Source organism: Coloeus monedula, assembly GCF_965178545.1.
Source record: "Coloeus monedula genome assembly, chromosome: 4".
Lineage (NCBI taxonomy): Eukaryota > Metazoa > Chordata > Aves > Passeriformes > Corvidae > Coloeus > Coloeus monedula.
Genome location: NC_138784.1, coordinates 26,890,580 through 26,910,675, shown reverse-complemented (window position 1 = coordinate 26,910,675; position 20,096 = coordinate 26,890,580). Strand labels below are relative to the sequence as shown.

The following is a 20,096-nucleotide window of genomic DNA, read 5'->3' as shown; positions in this document are numbered from 1 at the left end:
TGCTTCTTTCTATTCAAGACTTTTGTGCAGTGATGTAAGTGAGGTTGTTTTTATCAGCCATACATATGCTTCTTTTGTTCCTGCCAGGTCGAAGGCAAGTTTTGATTACTGGGCTATTGGGGTAGAAATGAATGTGTTGGAGCAGAGTGAAACTGCTTAGCCTAGTGAGCGTAGTCTGCAGTGTCTAGATGGATATGCTTAGATGGCTCTACAGCTACAGGCTATAAATACTTTAAAGTCATGCAGCTTTATTGAGAGAGCTACGTGCACATGTAGCAAGAGTGTAGGTGTGACACTGGAGTAGTGAAAGCCGTGCCAGACTCTTACCTTCCCTTTGAATAAGCGATGAAGGCTTTGCATATTGTGTGTGTTGGAAAGTACTGTAAATGTGTGTAATTTGTGGCTGTTAATAGAGCACATTTTTGGAGGCAGGACTTTGTCCCTTCTGCTGGGGATGGCATTACGGATGTGTACCATCATTACGGAGGTTTGTATGATTGTGTTGTAGTCTCTAGTTGGCAGCTGGTGCATTGTCCTCTTGGCTTCGTGCATGAGGAGGAGTATGTACCAGCTGAAAATGTTTTCTTTAAAGGCTTCCAGTAAAAAATAAATAAAATAAATACTTTCTTTCATGTGGATATGGGTAGACTTTGAAGGCCTTATCTGTCTGAATGTATTTTATTAACAAGGCTTGTCCAGGGGATTATTCTCAGTGGTTTTGCTGAGAACATAGCACTTAGATATAAGCACTTTACTAGGCTGTTACTATTAAGAAAGGCTATTGCAGTAGTGATTGTAATAGTTCTGTATTTAGTATATTAATGACAGAAAGTGTGCTGTGTGTCTTAAATTATCAGTGATGTAATCGGTCAGAGCACGTCCTATCTTTTTTTACGCCTGTTATTAATGAAATGCCTTTTTTCTCTTTGGCAGCTGTTCTGCTGGTTATGTTACTCAAGTTAGGCTCCTTGTGAGATACTCAAAGCAAGTATTGTCCTGATGAAAACTTCTTATTTGTTTGTCAGGGTAAATTCCAAGATTGAAAAAAATAAAAAACTGAAGAAGAAAAATATGTTCTTCCTGTTTTGAGTTAGCATATATAACTTCTGGGCTAAATAAATGTTACATGGTTGCATGAGATTATGGAGGATAAGAATTTGTGCCTTGGTTGACCTTTACTGTGTCTCTGTTCTTAAGGGCATTTTACAGCATCTTGTGCTGTTTCTATTCATTATATAATTTAAATTATTCTTTTTTAATAGTGAAGAAGTCTTAAGAATGTTTGCCAGCATTGTTAGCATACATTAGCTTGAAAATGTAGCAGTTTTCAAGCCTATTGGTAGGGTTACAGAGAATGAATATCATCAGAGATTAAAGTTTTTGTATGATGTAATGCAGAAGAGGCTTCCTGAGATCTTGTCCAGACTATGCAAAGTAAGTTTTGGTAAAGTTGTGCTTAAAAATTTAGTCTGAGATTCTGTGGGAGACTGAGCCTGTGAGAGGATGGAAATGTTGCTTTCATGAAAAGAGGATAGATGCCAAGCATGTGATAGCCAGGGCGTGCACGCAGTCTCCATAGCACGTGAATGTTGCTGATTGCAGAGCCCCAAACTGCTTATCTAGAGAAGCTGCTTTTAACATCTGCCAGTTAGAGTAGATGTTCTCTTACCTTTAGCTTGATAACTTTCTTCTGTGTAAGTTTTTTTTTCCTTTTCTTCCTCCTCATGTTTTTTGCCTTAACGCCAAATCACACAAAAAAGGGAAGAAAGCAGCTTGCCTTAGGTATCCCAATTTTAGTCCTACCCCAATAGGGCTGGAGCTTCAAACTGATGAAACATCAAAAGGAATGATACAGAAAAAGGAGGGGCTTATCCATAATAAGTCTGAACTGGACAGATTGGCACAGTGTGGCATTCATAGAAGTGTTATTCGTGTGATATATGTAGTCTTTAAAATGCTAAAAAAGGGGAAGTTCAGCAGAACAGCAGATCTCTCTTATGACACTTAAAATATAAGATTAGAACAGCAGTAAAGTTGAATTCCTAGAAGAAGAGGGACAGAATTTGAAGTATTAACAATTTGACAGTTCCCTTTTGATTCTAGTAATATTATGATGTACGTCAAGCTGCATGAACCAAGGTTACAACACAAAGAGGCCTTTGAGTTAGAGGAGAGGGGCTGCGGAGACATGCAGTGCTGTGGGGTGGTTTTGTGCCTGTGTGTTCTGTAGCCCACATACACAGATAGCAGAAACCCAGATGAAAGACTCTAGTGGTAGAGTTAGAGTCTTCTATAGATAACATACATGTTAATAAAAAAAATAGCCTTGGGAGGCAGATGGGAAAAGAATAGGATACCAGATCTTGCCTGCATCTCATTTGTGTGCCTGGGGGTTTTTTTGTGAGTTTGGTGATCTACTTGAACAAAACTTGAGTGCAAAGCTAGAATTTAATTTTCAGTGGGTTCAGTTGAATGTGGCAAACACAAAACATGGCTAAATATAAAAACATAATGCAGACAATTCTTCCAGGAAGTCTCCAATCTGAGGAGTTGGGGTTCTGTTTCCTGGAAAAGGGCGAGCATTGTCTTAACATTCTTTCAAAGGAAGGAGTCTCTCCAGGTGGCTTTATCCATATTTTTTTTCAGGAAGAGAAAACCACAAGGTGTTTCAGACATGAATGCTTTTGTCATCTGCTAATTTGGGGGTTTTGTTTTGGTTGGTTGGTTTCGGTTTTTTTCTTTGTTTGGCTTTGGTTTTTAAAGGCAGTGTATATGCACATACTTGTTCATTATTGTACTTTTCTTAATGCATCTAGTAATGTGTCAGGCTTTTATAGAGGGACTAGCCAGGGTCCCCAAACAATTTTACAGCTGTAGTCCAGTCCTTGAGGGTGAGTCATAATTCCACATACTGAACAATATGTTGAAATACATAGGAGAGCCTTCCTGGAGTTTGTTTACTTATGAGTTGATTATGTGAATGTAGATGATCATACATGGTATTCCAAAATATATATTCTGACTGACAAACATTTTCAGTTATGTTTCATTCAAGGTAATATAAAAGTCCTAAGGGATGAAGTTGTAGACTATTTTGCTCAAATAGAGTGAACTTGTTTCAACTTTCCATCCTGTAAAGCAAAGCAGATGGCAGGGCGGGAAAATGCGATGTGTTGTCTTGTGTTGGTTTTCACCTAGGAGTGTAACTGGAATTACTCAGGAACTGAGCATTGAGTATGCTGGTGCCAGTTCTTCCACACGTTCACATAGATTCTTTCATTGGGTTATCTTGGTTTGAGCTTTGGTCAATTGTATCTTGAGTGTTTGCTAATAGAGATCTTTCCAGTGTGAAACATGGACCTTGGATATCATCCCTGTGGTAAATCCAAGTGTGGTTTGAAAGAGTTGCAGGGTTCTTGTCACATCTTTCCACATGGCAGCAGAATACTTGGATTACTCCCAGTGTTAGCCGTAGGGAATAGCTGGAGGGTGAGGATTGCTCTCCTTTGCTTTGCAAATATTGTTGGAAGCTTCTCTCTTTAGGGGCACGTAAACACAGCCGGTTAGTAAATGCTGGTGGGGAAATATTAATGCTGGAAATGCGCTCCAACTGGTGATGGGCTACTGGCCTGCATTACCTAGAAGGTTGGCAGGTTGCAAGAAGAGGGGTTAAACATTGATGTACCAGGAGGTAGGAGAGAAATACTAAATTTTAGTTGGTGTTAAAACAGGGAAATTGAGTAGGGTACTGGTGTGACTGGGAAGCATATTATACCTTTTTTTCCCCTCTCTTTTTCTCCATATTTAGGAGGGCTTTCGAGCTACCGCTCTGCTGCTGAACAGCATGCAGTCCTTTCGGGAGCAAAGTAGTTATCACGGAAACCAGCAGAGCTACCCGCAGGAAGTGCACACTTCATCCCGACTGGAAGAGTTCAGCCCCCGCCAGCAGGCCCAGATGTTCCAGAGCTTTGGAGGAGGTGCTGGCAGTGGACGTCGTGGAGCAACAGGAGCCTCTACAGCAATGCCTGGTGAGAGCTCTGGCCATCAGAGCTACCAAGGTTTCAGGAAAGAAGCAGGAGAGTTTTACTATATGGCTGCCAACAAAGATCCAGTGGTGTCAGGAGGGCAGCAGCCGCCTCAGCGCAGGCCTTCTGGACCAGTACAGAGCTATGGGCCCCCTCAAGGGAGTAGCTTTGGGAGTCAGTATGGGAGTGAGGGACATGTGGGCCAGTTTCAAACACAGCACTCGACCCTTGGGGGTGTATCCCACTATCAACAGGATTATACTGGTCCTTTTTCTCCAGGGAGTGCCCAGTATCAGCAGCAGGCTTCTAGCCAGCAGCAGCAGGTGCAGCAGCTGAGACAGCAGATCTATCAATCTCATCAGCCTTTACCCCAGGCTTCCAGCCAGTCTGCTTCTAGCACCTCACACTTGCAGCCAATGCAGCGTCCATCCACCCTGCCTTCCTCTGCTTCAGGCTACCAGTTACGAGTGGGTCAGTTCAGCCAACACTATCAGCCACCTTCGTCATCTTCCTCCTCCTCTTTCCCTTCCCCACAGCGTTTTGGCCAGTCAGGACAGAATTATGACGGAAGCTACAATGTGAATTCTGGGTCGCAGTACGAAGGCCATGCTGTGGGTTCCAATGCACAGGCCTATGGGACCCAGTCAAACTACAGCTTTCAAACTCAACCGATGAAAAGCTTTGAGCAGTCTAAGCTGCCCCAAAGTGGGCAGCAGGGGCAGCAGCAGCAGCACCCACCTCAGCACGTAATGCAGTATTCAAATGCTGCCACCAAACTCTCTCTTCAAAGTCAAGTGGGACAGTACAGCCAGACTGAAGTTCCTGTAAGGTCACCAATGCAGTTCCACCAAAACTTCAGTCCAATCTCTAATCCATCTCCTGCTGCATCTGTGGTTCAGTCTCCAAGCTGCAGCTCTACCCCTTCTCCACTCATGCCAGGCGGAGAAAATCTCCAGTGTGGGCAAGGCAACATGTCCATGGGTTCTAGAAACCGAATCCTGCAGATGATGCCTCAGCTTAGTCCTACACCATCTATGATGCCAAGCCCCAATGCTCATGCAGGTGGATTCAAGGGGTTTGGACTGGAAGGGCTGCAGGAAAAAAGGCTCACAGATCCAGGACTGAGCAGCCTGAGTGCTCTCAGTTCTCAAGTGGCGAATCTGCCCAATACAGTCCAGCACATGTTGCTCTCGGATGCCTTGGCACCTCAGAAAAAAAGTTCCAAAAGATCATCCTCTTCCAAGAAGGCCGACAGCTGCACCAACTCAGAAGGCTCCTCCCAGGCAGAGGAGCAACTCAAGTCTCCCATGGCAGAGTCACTGGATGGTGGCTGTTCCAGTAGTTCAGAGGATCATGGGGAAAGGGTGAGACAGCTAAGTGGCCAGAGCACCAGCTCAGACACCACTTACAAAGGGGGTAATTTAGAGAGGCCCAACTCCTCACCAGCACAAGGCTCTCAGAATGAGCCATCAAAACTCAGCAGCAGTCCTGCAGCTAGAGAAGATGTGGCCTCCCCTGATGGGAAGGAAGCTGTGGTGGCTGTGGAAAATGCCCCAAAAGTGAATGAAAAGGCAGTTGGGGTGATTGTCTCCCGGGAAGCCATGACAGGAAGAGTAGAAAAGTCAGGTGGACAAGATAAACCTGCCCAAGATGATGCTTCCACAACCCCTCAGGCACCAGCTAGCACTAGTGGAGCAAAAGAAGCTGGGCATGCAGGGACACAGCAAGAAACTCAAGGAGGAAGTAAAGGGAGCAAAAGTGGCGATAACACTAACCATAATGGGGAGGGGAACAGCCAGCCTGGTCATGCAGTTGTTGGGCCAAATTTTCCTGCAAGAACAGAATCTTCCAAGTCCCCTGGCAGTTTAAGATACAGCTACAAGGATAATATAGCACCTGGTATACAGAGAAATATTGGTGGCTTTCCACAGTATCCTTCTGGTCAAGAAAAGGGGGATTTCCCTGGGCATAGTGAGCGCAAAGGCCGTAATGAGAAGTTTCCTAGCCTCCTACAGGAGGTTTTACAGGGGTACCACCATCATCCAGACAGAAGATACTCTAGGAATGCACAGGAGCATTCTGGGATGGCTGGGAGTTTGGAGGGAGCCATGAGGCCAAATGTTTTAATTAGTCAAACCAATGAATTGACCAATAGAGGCCTCTTAAACAAAAGCATGGGGTCCCTCCTGGAAGGGCCTCACTGGGGTCCCTGGGATAGGAAGTCTAGCAGTGCAGCTCCAGACATGAAGCAGATAAATTTAGCTGATTACCCTATTGCTAGAAAGTTCGATGTGGAGTCTCAGTCTGCTGCCCATGAGGGGGGGGCGCTCTCAGAGAGGAGATCAGTGATCTGTGACATATCTCCATTAAGGCAACTTGTAAGAGATCCTGGCCCTCACCCCATGGGGCACATGGGTCCTGAGGCCAGAAGTGGAAGGAGTGAACGTCTTGCCCCCGGCTTGAGCCAGTCAGTAATACTCCCTGGTGGTTTAGTATCCATGGAAACAAAGATGAAAGCTCACAGTGGGCAAATAAAGGAAGAAGATTTTGAACAGTCTAAAAGCTCAGCTAGTCTCAATAATAAAAAAACAGGAGACCATTGTCATCCCGCTGGCATCAAGCATGAATCTTTTCGAGGCAATGCCAGCCCTGGAGCTGCAGTCTCCGATGCTGCTCCAGACTACATGCCCCAGCAGGACAGCAGATCGACACAAATGAGACGAGCGCCTGGCAGAACTGGAAGGGGTAAATCACCCTCTCAATATCAGGATCTTGCTGATAAGCTTAAAATGTCACCAGGCAGAAGCAGAGGCCCAGGGGCAGATCTGCATCACATGAACCCACACATGACACTATCTGAAAGAGTTAGCAGGGGTTCCTTGCATTCTGTCTACCCTCAGAATTCGGAAGGTCCATCTCTGGCTTCAGCATATCACACAAATGCTAGGCCTCATGCTTTTGGTGACCCCAACCAGAGTTTGAATTCCCAGTATCATTACAAGAGACAGATATACCAGCAACAGCAAGAAGAATACAAAGATTGGGCAAGCAGCACTGCTCAGGGTGTGATTGCTGCAGCTCAGCACAGGCAGGAAGGAGCAAGGAAGAGCCCGAGACAGCAGCAGTTTCTGGAAAGAGTAAGGAGTCCCTTAAAAAATGACAAGGATGGAATGATGTACCTTCAAGGTGGCTCTTATCATGATACTGGAAGCCAGGAAGCTGGGCGCTGTGTCATGGGGAGCGACAGTACTCAGAGCAAATGCACTGAACTGAAACACGGCAACCAGAAGTTGCAGCATCATGAATCTGGTTGGGACCTCTCTCGGCAAACTTCTCCTGCCAAAAGCAGCGGCCCTCTTGGAGCAGCCAACCAAAAAAGGTTTTGCCCTCAAGAAAGTGATGGGCATCGACGAGAGGAATCTACAGATTTGCCCAAGCCTAGTAATGCTATGCTTAGGCTCCCTGGCCAGGAAGACCAGTCTCCTCAAAACCCATTAATTATGAGGAGGAGGGTCCGTTCTTTCATCTCGCCTATCCCTACCAAAAGACAGCCACATGATATGAAGAACAGTGGCAGTGAAGATAAAGGGCGACTGATGACTTCAGCAAAAGAAGGAGCCGATAAAACATACAACTCCTATGCCCATTCATCTCAAAGCCAAGATGCTGGCAAGTCAGTTGCAAAGGGAGATTCCTTCAAGGACCTGCCAAGTCCTGATAATAGGAATTGCCCTGCTGTTTCCCTCACAAGCCCGGCAAAGACCAAAATATTGCCCCCAAGAAAGGGACGAGGATTAAAACTGGAAGCTATTGTTCAAAAAATTACGTCTCCCAATATTAGGAGAAGTGTTTCTACCAACAGTGCTGAAACTGGTCCAGATACTGTCACTCTTGATGACATCCTGTCCCTCAAGAGTGGACCTGAAGGAGGAAATGTGGCTGGACATGGACCAGAGGCTGAGAAGAGAAAAGGAGAGATGTCAGATCAAGTGGGGACAGCAAGCCAGGATACAACTGGTGAAAAAACTGTTCCAAGATCTTCAGAAGAGTGGCAAAGCAGTGAGGATGATAAAAATAAAAAAGAGGTCCCTGAAACAACCAGTGGTGGTAAAGAAGGAGCAGGATCCAGTGCAGCACCACCACCTTCTCAGAAGTCAGGTGGTCAGGGAAGGTCTGATGGATCTGTAAGTGGAGCTGGAACTCTCACCTTTTCTGACTCAAAAACAATTTCCCCTTCCAGTGTGTTCATTTCTGAACCAAATCCAAAGTCTGAGGAAAAAGATGGAGATGTGACAAACATTTCACCCAAGCCAGATGGTTTCCCTCCAAAGGGATATTTCCCCTCTGGAAAGAAAAAGGGGAGACCAATTGGGAGCGTGAACAAGCAGAAGAAGCAGCAGCAGCAGCAACAGCAGCAGCTGCCTGTGCCCCCGCCTCCCCCACCAGTGCCATCACAGCCTGCTGAAGGGGTGGGTGCTGGTGAGCCAAAGCCCAAGAGGCAAAGGAGGGAGAGGCGAAAACCGGCAGCACAGCCACGGAAGCGGAAGCCTAGACGGGCCGCTCCAATCGTGGAGCCTCAAGAACCAGAGATCAAACTTAAATATGCTACCCAGTCTGTAGATAAAACTGACTCCAAGAATAAGTCCTTTTTCCCTTATATTCATGTGGTAAACAAGTGTGAATTAGGCGCTGTGTGCACAATCATAAATGCAGAGGAAGAGGAGCAGAACAAATTGGTGAGGGGTCGGAAAGGACAGAGATCTTCAACACCCCCTCCTAGCAATGCGGAGAGCAAAGTGCTGCCCACCTCAACTTTCATGCTGCAAGGCCCTGTAGTAACGGAGTCTTCTGTCTTGGGGCATCTGGTTTGCTGCTTGTGTGGCAAATGGGCCAGCTATCGTAACATGGGTGACCTCTTTGGTCCTTTCTACCCCCAGGATTATGCAGCTACCTTGCCCAAGAACCCACCTCCAAAGAGGGCCACAGAAATGCAGAGCAAGGTCAAGGTACGGCACAAAAGTGCTTCTAATGGTTCCAAGACAGATACTGAAGAGGAGGAGGAACAGCAAGAACAGAAGGAACAAAGAAGCCTGGCTGCTCATCCTCGCTTTAAGAGGCGGCACCGCTCTGAGGACTGTAGCGGAGCTTCTCGGTCACTTTCAAGGGGAGCTTCTTGTAAAAAAGCAACCACTGATGGTGGCAGTGGTGGTGAAAAGACTCCTTTGGACTCAAAACCATCTATGCCCACTTCAGAAGGTGGCACTGAGCTGGAGTTACAAATTCCTGAACTACCTCTTGACAGCAATGAATTTTGGGTCCATGAGGGTTGTATTCTCTGGGCCAATGGGATCTACCTGGTCTGTGGCAGGCTCTATGGGCTGCAGGAAGCTGTGGAGATTGCAAGAGAGATGGTGAGTACCTAACCTTGCTATACAAAATTATTTTCTTTCATTAGCAAATATATGCTGTTTGGAATACGATTTTTCTTGTTCTTCTCTCATTTCTTAAACAACCGTCTTTCATCTTCAGTAAATCTCTAGTGATGTCCTTTTGACGGCCTCATTTAGATCTCTGCCACACCTGATCAGACAAGATTGTTTGGACATCAAAAAGCTGGGCGCTTATTACCTAGTTAAAGTTCTGGATGTCCAAAGGCTTTCTCGTAACTGCAATGATCTCTTTTCCCTTCCTTCTTCAATCCTGTTAGATAGAAGCTCTAGGGCTCTTCTTGGAGTCATACAGTGAAAAGACAAGTGGTAGCAGACACAAACTGCAGCAAAGAAAATTCCGGTTCAACTAGGCAAAAAATTTCAGTGAGGGTAGCCAAACATTGGATTGAGGGAGGGGAAATGACAGAAAAGCTGTGGAATGCCCTGGTTTTGGAGATGCAGAACTTGGTTCTGGGCAAGGCCCTAAGCATCTTTACATCTGAAGTGGGATCTACCTTCAAAGTTGGCTCTGCTTTCAGCAGGGGCCCCTTCCAGTGAGTTACTCTCCACTGTAATGCACACTACACAACTGTAGGAGAATTTACAGTCCTTACAAAATAAGGTGGATAGATCATAGAATTGCACAGAGGTCTGTAAGCATTGAACGAAATATTTGTGGGTTTAGTATTGATGAATTCAATATTCACAGACAATACTGATAGTTGACCCTCTCCAGAGCACGAGTATACAGTGGGTGAGAAGAAGGAGGTATACTTAAAGCAGGGACAAAGGAAAAACTTCATTCACAACTGCCTGGTTGAGGATGGACACGCTTACTATTGTTGATTTCCTGAGGCAGAAGCTGATGCTTTAAAACCACAGTTATGTGCCTTGTCTTGCCATCATCAGTATCCTGCATCCCTTTATTTATGGTTATCTTACTTTGTATTGGGCTTTGTCCTGGGTCAGACATGAGAGAGGCATAGAACTACTTTTTCTTGTTGCCTTCATGATGTTCCTTTTCTAAACAGTGTTGGGATCCAGTTTTTATCTTCTTTCCTCTGTATTGTTACATACAGCATACTTGTTTCCTCCCCATGAGCTTTTGCTCCTCAAGTTTGATTCCTGGCTTGTTCTAAATTTTCACTCAACTGTTCAGTGACAGTAATTACATGCTTCTTTGCCCTAACTTGATTTGGCTTGCATTCTTGTTCCTAGTCTCTCATTAAACATAGTCAGTTAATTTCATTTGGTTTTCATCGAGCCATGCCTGCATTCTTGTTCTGATGCAACTGCTGAATTTCTTATCTCTTGATAATTGCAAGGTTTCTTTCAGGTTCTCCACCACTGTTTGGATTCTACTCGCAATGTGGCCATGCTTTCATTTGTCTTGTAGTTCACCAGTATTTTGAATTTGCATCTCTCCAGCCTGATTTTCCCTTTCTACTGTGTGTAGGGTGTGTCTTCCATGTAGGATTCTGGTTTTCCCAACAGCAAATGCCTTCTCTACAAGTTCTTGAACCACTTGAGTTATCCTCCAGTGATCCTTTTTATGTCCCAGCTGTGCTAAGACATGCTGTGTTGAGAGGCTCTAATCAAACTTGTTAAATAATAGCAGCCCGTTATCCACATTTTTATATGGGTTTTGCATGTTGTTTGACATCTAGTTCTTTCTCTGCATGGAATCTTTATGACTTTCTGATTGAATATGCTTCGGCTTACCCTTTATCACTTTCTTCCAACTGTTACAATCATCTCCTCCTTACAAGTAAAACATTTTTTTCCTCTTCTTCTTAACCGTTTCATCTGCCCGTATGGCACCGTACAAAATATCTCTTTATCTCCCTTGAACTTTGTGTCCTTTTCCTCTACCTCTTTCCCTTAATCAGTTGCTCAGCTCCTGTCTTTTCTTTTCCCTCATAATACCAGTAGACATAAGTGTTTCTCATTTAAAAAAAAAAAAAAAAAAAAGACAAAATGCCTGTGGCCTCTCTTGCCTTTGCAACTACCTCTTAATTTCCTTTCTCTTTTTCCATCTCAGAGTTCTTTGAGTGCATTGTCTGGGGCTCTTGTCCTCCACTGTGGCTTCAGTTGTGCTCTGCTGCAATTGTTATTGGTGTTTATGGTGATCTTTTCCCAGTTAAGGATCAGATCCAATGCGTAATTTTCCATTTTTCTGTAGGCTACATTGTCACTATCAGCTGTGCTGCTTTTGAAGTGTTGTTCCACCTTTGTTTTCTGCCTGTGTCTTTTGATTACCTCCTTGCTTTCCACTGTATTTTTCAGAGGCTGTTGTACATTCTTCATGCTTTTTCTGTGGGGTTTTCTTGGGGTGACTTTATGATGTATATCCCATATCACTGCCCCATGCCCAGAAATTAATTTTGTGCCTCTCTGTGCCTTTAAACTGAGCCTGAGAGGGGAGAGAGACAAAACCGAGGGAACTTTCTAAGCAGTTTGCAGTTTGTTTTCATGTTTTCAAGGACACAGAGGTAGAGACGGCTCTCTGTGTTCAGCTGCGGCAGCAGAGCGAGAGTGGGGAAAGTACCTTGCTTTCGTCCAGTTTTTCAGCTCCTTTTTTCTCCAGAGAGAGATGGAGAGTTGAACTTTTGTTTTCCTGGGACTTTGTTTTCTTCCCTTTTTCTCTGTTGGATGGTTTCAACATCAGAATACATTGGGAGGAATTTCCATTGAGGCCTTGGCCCTGGAAGTGGGCCCACCACCCCGTCCCAGCTCCAAGGAGGGGAAGAGAAACACTACGGAAGGACTCTGAAATTTTCCCAGGTTTTCTCTCTACAACAAGAGGTTTCATTATTTAGCATTAGTATCCTTTTCCTGTGTGTTTGTTAAATAAATAGTTTTTATCTCTTTCACTTTCCTTCGAGGAAAATTCATTTTTTCCTGAACCTGGTGGGGGAGGGCTGGTTGTAACCTACCTTTTATCAGAGGATGTATTTCCAGATTTGCCCAAACCAGCGCAGGGGTTCACTGAAGTTTGCTTGTGCTTTTCTTCCCTTTATCCTGGAATACCATGCTTTTAAGTAGCTTTGGGTAACTCAGTCACTTGCTTCCAGAGTCTCATAGAGCTTCCTTTTTTCTCCAGATTCATGTTCTTCTGGCACAAACTTAAAAATTGTTCTTGAATTCATTGTGAGTTTTCAAAATCTCACTTTAAAACATGGCTTTTAATCTACATCATCTTTAATCCACTGTCTGCCATTTTATTCTGATTTTCATGTCACTCAGATTCACAGTCTCATTTGATTTAAAAATTATTTCTTCCTAATCCTTTTTATTTAAGGCTGCAAGAAATACTGCTTACTTCTTGTGTATGATGAGTAATACGTAGTCTTTCAGTGCTCTCCACTGTTCTGTCTGGGTCCGTTTTTAATCTGTTTATAAAACGGAACTTTTCAGAGTCAGGGACCATTGTCTTGTGTGTACACTTTGTTTTGTTATAGAATCGTAGAATGACTTGAGTTGGAAGTGACCTTAGAGATCAACCCACCTGCTGTGGGTAGGGTCACCTCCCACCAGACCAGGCTGCTTAGAACCTCATCCAGTCTGGCCTTCGCTTCAAGGAATGGGCGATCCACAGCTGCTCTGCATAACTTGTTCCAGTGCCTCACCACCCTCACAGTAAAGATTTCTTCCTAATCTCTAATCTAAACCTACTCCGTTTGAAACCATTCACCCTTATCCTGTCACTACACGTTCTTGTAAATAGCCTCTCTCTTGTAGGTTTCCCTTCAGGTACTGGAAGGTCACAATTAGGTCACCCTGAAGCCTTCTCTTTATCAAATTGAACAATCCCAATTCTCTCATCTTTTCCTTGTAAGGAGAGGTGCTCCATCTCTTTAATCATTTTGGTGGCCTCCTCTGGACTCGCTCCAACAGGTCCATGTCCTTTTTGTGCAGAGGGCCCCAGAGCTGGATGCAGCACTGCAGGTGGGGTTTCACCAGAGCAGAGGGGCAGAATCCCCTCCCTCACCCTGCTGTCCAGCTGCTTTGGATGCATCCCAGGATACAATTGGCTTTCTGGGCTGTGAATTCACATTGCTGGGTTATGTCCAGCCTCTTGTCCACCTGCACTCCCAAGTCCTTCTTGGCAGGGCTGCTCTCGACCTGTGCATCCCCAGCCTGTGTTGATACCAGGGATCTCCCCAGCCCAGGTGCAGCACCTTGCCCTTGATCTTGTTAGACCTCATGAGATTTCCATGTACCCACTTCTGAGCCTGTCCAGATCCCTATGGATGGTATCCCATCCTTCAGGTGAGTCAAGAGCACCACTCAGCTTGGTGTTACCTGCAAACTTGCTCAGGGTGCACTTGATGCTTTTGTCTGTGTCATTAATGAAGACATTAAATAACACTGGTCCCCATACAGACCCCTGAGGGACATCACTGGTCACTGATGCCCACTGGGACTCTGAGCTGTTGATCTCTACCCTCTGGATGCAACTGTCCAACCAATTCCTAATCCACCTAATCCATTGAATCCATCACTCTTCAGTTTGGAGAGAAGGGTGTTGTGTGGGACTGTCAAAAGCCTTACAGAAGTCCAGATCAATTTCATCCTCAGCCTTTCCCAGGGAGGAAGGAGTCACTCCATCATAAAAAGCCACTAGGTTGGTCAGGCAGGACTTGACCATTGGTGAAGCCGTGCTGGCTGTCCTGAATCACTTCCCTGTCCCCCGTGTGCCTTAGGATAGCTTCTAGGAGGATCTGTTTCATGATCTTCCCAGGCACAGAGGTGAGGCTGATAGGTTGGTAGTTCCCAGGGCTCTCCTTTCTACCCTTTTTGGAGATGTGTACAATGTTTCCCTTTTCCCAGTCACCTGGGGTTTCACCTGACTACCAACTTTTCAGATACCATGGAGCATGGTTTAGGAACTACATCAGCAAATTCTCTCAGGAATCTGGGATGCATCTATTTGAATCCCACAGACTTGTTCAGGTTCCTCAGGTGTTTGTGAACCTGATCTTTGCATACAGTGGGAGAGGCCTTCGCCTGTCCCATTCCCCATCCTGTCATCCATCTACTTGAGAGGTGTGGGAAGAGAGGTTGCCATTGAAGGCTGAGGCAAAAAAGTTGTTGGTTACCTCAGCCTTCTCCTCGTTGATTGTTGCCTGTTTGCCAGCATTGTTTATAGTGGGGGGTACACCTTCTTTGTCCTTCCTTTTCTGGTTCTGCCTATAGAAGCCCTTCCTGTTATTCCTTGTGTTCCTTTCCAGGTTCAGTTCCAGCTTTGCCTTGGCCTTCCTCAAACCATCCATCCACAACTGAACTTCATCCCTATACTCTTCCCACATTACCTGTCCTTGTTTCCACTGCCTGTGCCTTTGTTTATTTCCCTTTAGTTTGCCAAGGAGTTCCCTACTCAGCCATCCAGTCTCTTGCCTTCCTTGCTCAATTTCTTGCTACTGGGAATTTCTAGCTCTTGAACTCTATGGAAGACTTCCTTAAAAATCTGCCAGCTCAGTTCTGCTCTCTTGTCCGCAAGGGCAGTCTCGCAAGCTAGGCTATTGACTATCTCCTTGAAGAGCTGGAAGTTTGCTTTCCTGAAGTTCAAAGGGGCCTTAACTTTACTCCTTACCTAACCTATATCCCTCGGGATTGCAAAATCCACCAATGCGTGATCGCTCTAACCCAGGCTGCCTACCATCTTGACATCCCCAGTTAGCTCATTTACACTGGTGATCATCAAATCCAGTATCGGGTTCCCTCTGGTAGGGCTATCACCTGGCTCAAGAAGCTATTCTCCATGCATTGCAGGAGTTCCCTGGATTGCCCACAGCCTGCCTTGGTACTTTCCCAGTAGATGTCAAGGTGGCTGAAGTCCCCCAGCAGGACTGGAGCCTGTGAGCACAATGCCTCCTGTAACTGGAGCAAGAAGGTTTCATCAATAGGCTCCCCTTGGTCAGGCAGCTGTAGCAGACTGCGGCCACAAGGTTCTTTTTGTTGCCTCAGTGTCTGATTTTTACCCACAGGCTTTTGGCCTGCTCATGGCTGTTCTTCAGAGACAGCTCCTGACACTCAGTGCACCTCCTGATGTAGAGGGCAACCCCTCCACCTCTCCCTTCTCTCCTGTCTCTTCTGAACAGCTCATAGCCATCAGTAGTCACACTCCAGTCACACAGTTTGTCCCACCAAGGATCATCACTTTCCAGCAGCATGGTGGCTTCCAACTCCTGTTTGTGGCCCATGCTGCGTGCTTTGGTGTAAAGGCTGCATCACCTTCCTAGAGGAACACCCCTTAATTCCTTTGAGTTATTTCCCTGCTGTATCCCTGTTGGCTTCTGTAACCTCAGGAGTCCCTGGCTCACATCTGTAAGACTGCAAGTGTGTTCCAGTGTGGCCAGCACATTTCGGAGTTGAGGGCAGAGTGCCCTCGTTAGCACCCTGTCCCTCTAACCTTTGCATCTCATCCCACAGCTTGTCAGGAACAAGCCTGATACTGTCCCCCTCCTGAATCCGTTTAAAGCTCTGGATTATGTCTCGTACAAACACAGTATCCTAACACAATGCTGGGCTCTTCTGTATAACATCCATAAGAGTAATCCATTTATCTCCCCTGTGACAAATAATGGAAAAGGTTTTCTTCTAGCATTTCTCTTTTCCTATTGTAGCAAGCTGTTGTGCTGGGCTCTCCCCTGGAAGCAGTGTATCCTTATCCCTTCAGCTCACAGAGGGTTACGTGCAGCACTGAGATGGCCATGGGGTATTCAGAGGTGTGCCTGCCAGAAGCCATCCCGAGGCAGTGGAAAGGTCCTGTTGAGCTTGACTCTCTTGCCCCGCTGCCTGAGGAAAGCCTTCTGGCTCACACAGCTGATTTCCTCTGCTTGTTGCATATGCTTTTTCTTTACCTCCTCTGTGCTTTGCAAGTTAATTTTCTCTTTCCTCCTCTGACATGCAGTTCATTAGTGTTGCTGTCATGGAAAAGCAGATGTGCAAACCATGTAGCTGCTCCCTACCAAGAACGAGTAGACAGATGTGTGCACAGGCAGACAGGAATCTAGCTCTTGGATTTTGTCTATGGGTAAGGAGGGACATTAGCATATGGTATATGAAGGGTCATGATCCTGGAAGTGAGTAATTCATGTATGTAACTCATTCTGTGCAAATTAAATACTACCATAACTAAAAATTACGTAAATTGTCTGTGGTACTGACAGAGGGTAAATATGCACCAATTTAAACTGAATCCATGTCGCAGCGGGGATTACTGCAACAAGTATATTTCAAACCAGGAGTCCCGTGGAAACCGAAGTATATATGGACAGATTTGTGGTAGATGTTTCGGAGATGTTTATTTCTCCAGCCGCATGGCCGGGGCTCAGCTCAGGAACTCCGCAGTCACGGGACCCCAGGGTCCTTGGCCACCCCGGGGAACACAAACCAACCAATGGGGAATGAGACTGACCAGGGGCAGGGAGACCCCGTGTCTCCCCCCCAGGGCCCCTCTCCCAGGGCTCCATGGCAGGGGAGGGACCCCAACATCTCACCCGTTTTATTTTAATAAAAGGAGAATGAAAACAACTGGATAAACATAACAAGAACAGTTTCAAGACAAAACAAGCCACCCTCCTGAGTCTTTAAATGTCCAAACAGAGTCTCTGGAACATTTTAGGGCTGACAGAAGGGAGACAGAACTCTCCGGGCATGCTCTGTGGGGAAACTGAGGCAGGAGAGGGTTTAATTTCTTCCCTCCCCTTTTTCATCCCCCCCTCGGTACCGGAGAGGAATTGTAGGGAAATGGAATTGTATAGGGAAGCCACGGGGTGAAAAACGGATTAGGAATAAACTGGGGATAGGGCAAACTTAGGAAGGGGTTCATATTGGGTATAGGGTAAAAGGGGGAAGTAGGCCGTGGGTAGGGAAATTGCTGGGATGGATATTGTTTATAATTTTGTGCATAACGGCTGCCTTTGACTGGAATACCCCCAGGCCCAGTAACATTTGCTGCTTGTAAACCTTTCTTTCCTTGCACTATATCAAACTGTACAACCTCCCCATCTCCTACACTTTGCAGGTAATTTTTAGGGTTATTCCTTTTAATGGCAGTTCTGTGGATGAATAAATCTTCCCCTGTATCATCTCGTGTTATAAATCCATAGTTGTTTTTGACATTGTACCATTTCACAGTTCCTGTGACTTTCGTGGCTACAACTCCTCCTATCACGTGCTTGCGTGTCTGTCGTGGCTGCTGGTCCCGCGTGGCCGCTGCCTCGCCGACTCCGACGTCTCGGCCGGGCCCCCATGCTGTGGCTGCTCCGCGCTCTCCGAGTGGAGCTGCTCCGGCGTGTCTGGGCTCTGCGCGGCCCCGCGTTGCCATCGCCGCTGGCTCCGTGCCCTGTGAGCGGTTCCGCTCCGCAAACTCCACGCTGCTTTGGGTGCGGCCCCGTTCCGGCTTGGTGCTGCGCTGCGCGGCTTCTCGTGTCGCTGTGGAAAGCGCCGCTTCTCCCTCCGCAGGGCTCTCCGAGCCGTGTGCTCAGAGCGGGCTGCCACGCCGATGCCGGTTCCTGGCTGCTCGTGGCCCACGGCACCCGCGGCGCCTGCGGCATCGCTCCCTCACTCGCGGCCGTGTGGCCGGGGACCCCGAGACAGGGATGGGGTCTGTGATAAGGCGCACACTCCCGAGGGGGCCGGGCGCATCCAGCGCAGGCACCTCCGCCGGCATGGCTGCAGTCATGTGCTCCCGGGATGGCGGCCGCGCGGCCTCAGCCACGGGATAAGTAGGATCCTCTGCTTTAGGGGTAATGTGACCGTTCAAATGCTCCTCAAGGGCTTCCCTGATTATAAGGTATGCACGGCAAGCTTCTCTTTGATCCCATACTTCATCCCAGATCTCATCCCAGAAACACCCCTCACAAGATACAGGAGGTTCGATATTAAAAAGTAAGTCTCGAGAAATACAGGGGAACCTTTTGAAAAGCCAGATGAAAAAATGTTCTAGATCTCCCAGTTGCATTACTTTTTTGTTTTGTTGTTCAAGGATTTCTTTTACTTCTAGATACATTTTTCTCTGTGGCTCAGAGAGCCCCATTTCCCACGATTCTTCCATAGTCCAGAGAGAATATCCAAACCAAGATGAGAAGAGAGAGGTCTAGAGTGGTTATTTTACTCACGAATCTTCCTCAGGGATCGGTATCTTCCCCGGCATCTCCACCAGTTTGTCGCAGCGGGGATTACTGCAACAAGTATATTTCAAACCAGGAGTCCCGTGGAAACCGAAGTATATATGGACAGATTTGTGGTAGATGTTTCGGAGATGTTTATTTCTCCAGCCGCATGGCCGGGGCTCAGCTCAGGAACTCCGCAGTCACGGGACCCCAGGGTCCTTGGCCACCCCGGGGAACACAAACCAACCAATGGGGAATGAGACTGACCAGGGGCAGGGAGACCCCGTGTCTCCCCCCCAGGGCCCCTCTCCCAGGGCTCCATGGCAGGGGAGGGACCCCAACAAATCCATACCATTAAGTGAGGTGAAATACTTTCTTTAGACATCTGGCTCAGTTGCTGTTGTTTATGCAGCACTCTAGTATAGAAATAGGAAACTTAAAACTCTAGTCAAAGGTCATTGATGTAGAGGTAGTGATATAAGTAACCCATCCTGTGTTTCTTCTCACACAAGCTCACCTATTTTTCATCATATGAAAACTCATTATAGATTTTTTCCCTGAGCACCTGTTTCTCACATGCTTTCCAGAATCAGAAAATAATTTTTCTTGCTAAATTGTTTCTTATATTAATAAATGCCCTGTGTCTTACTGGAGTTTTTTTGAAACTGCCCCGTAGTCAATCTCAGGAAAGGATTTGTGTGTATATGAAGGTGCTCAAAGATCAAATTGTCCAGATGCTCTAGAAGAATACCTGAGAAGGTATTATCTAAAAAAGGCTTATCAAACTGTGAAATGACTCTCCTGAGCTTTGAGCGTTCCTTATCATCTGTTTTCACTCTGGACTGAAAATGGTGTATGTTACCTGCTAAGCAGCAATCCAGGTAGTTTCCAAAGTGCTAGAATCTGCCTTTCTTAAAGGCAAAAAGGTGGCCTGGTCACTTTTACGTTGGTCACTCTGCAATGCTTTTTGGTTCTGAAAATGTGATCCAATTAATTGGGCTGCTTCAGATGCAGAATGACTTAATCCTTTGCCTTATTTTGAGGCTCAAATTAGGTACCCCAGCAGATGAACCTAACTGCCGAGGAGTCTTGTCTCTCTCATAAACAGTTAATGCGTAGTAAGGGTGCTAAGTGGCCTTCTTGCAGTTAGACGTTTTTTGTTCCAATGCTGATGAAATCTTGAACTGAAAAAATGCCATCTCCTTAGTGCTAGGTGATCTTGTTGCCTATAAAATGTTTTCTTTCAAATACTGAATGTGGCCAGACAGTTTCCTGTCCTGTGTATTTTCTCACCATTTTTCTATTCATTTCCGTGGAAGATCAAGTATTGGTTACCTTTGAAGCTGGAAGAACTATGGAGTCATTTTGGTAGTTGTCAGCAGATTTAATGTTCAAAAGAATTGACAGTCTTTATTCCCAGTATTAAATAAAAGAAGCTGTAAATGAAGATAAGAACAATGCAGAGAACATTCTTTGTGTTGAATCCAAAATAGTTCAGCTATTGTTTTCTAAAAAGCTGT

The 20,096-nt window shown here is 45.9% G+C and overlaps 1 protein-coding gene across 4 annotated transcripts in view; it reads left to right on the top strand.

Moving 5' to 3' along the window:
* The window catches only part of TCF20 (transcription factor 20), a 133,736-nt gene that overhangs the window by 79,080 nt on the left and 34,560 nt on the right, over positions 1–20,096 (top strand). For 3 of the 4 annotated variants that reach the window (XM_082280224.1, XM_082280222.1, XM_082280223.1), the window contains one exon: positions 3,809–9,436. In XM_082280224.1, the coding sequence (XP_082136350.1) occupies positions 3,845–9,436 (5,592 nt within the window). In that variant the 5' untranslated portion in view covers positions 3,809–3,844. The remainder of the gene's footprint in view (positions 1–3,808; positions 9,437–20,096) is intronic. The other variant, XM_082280225.1, reaches the window with a different exon arrangement.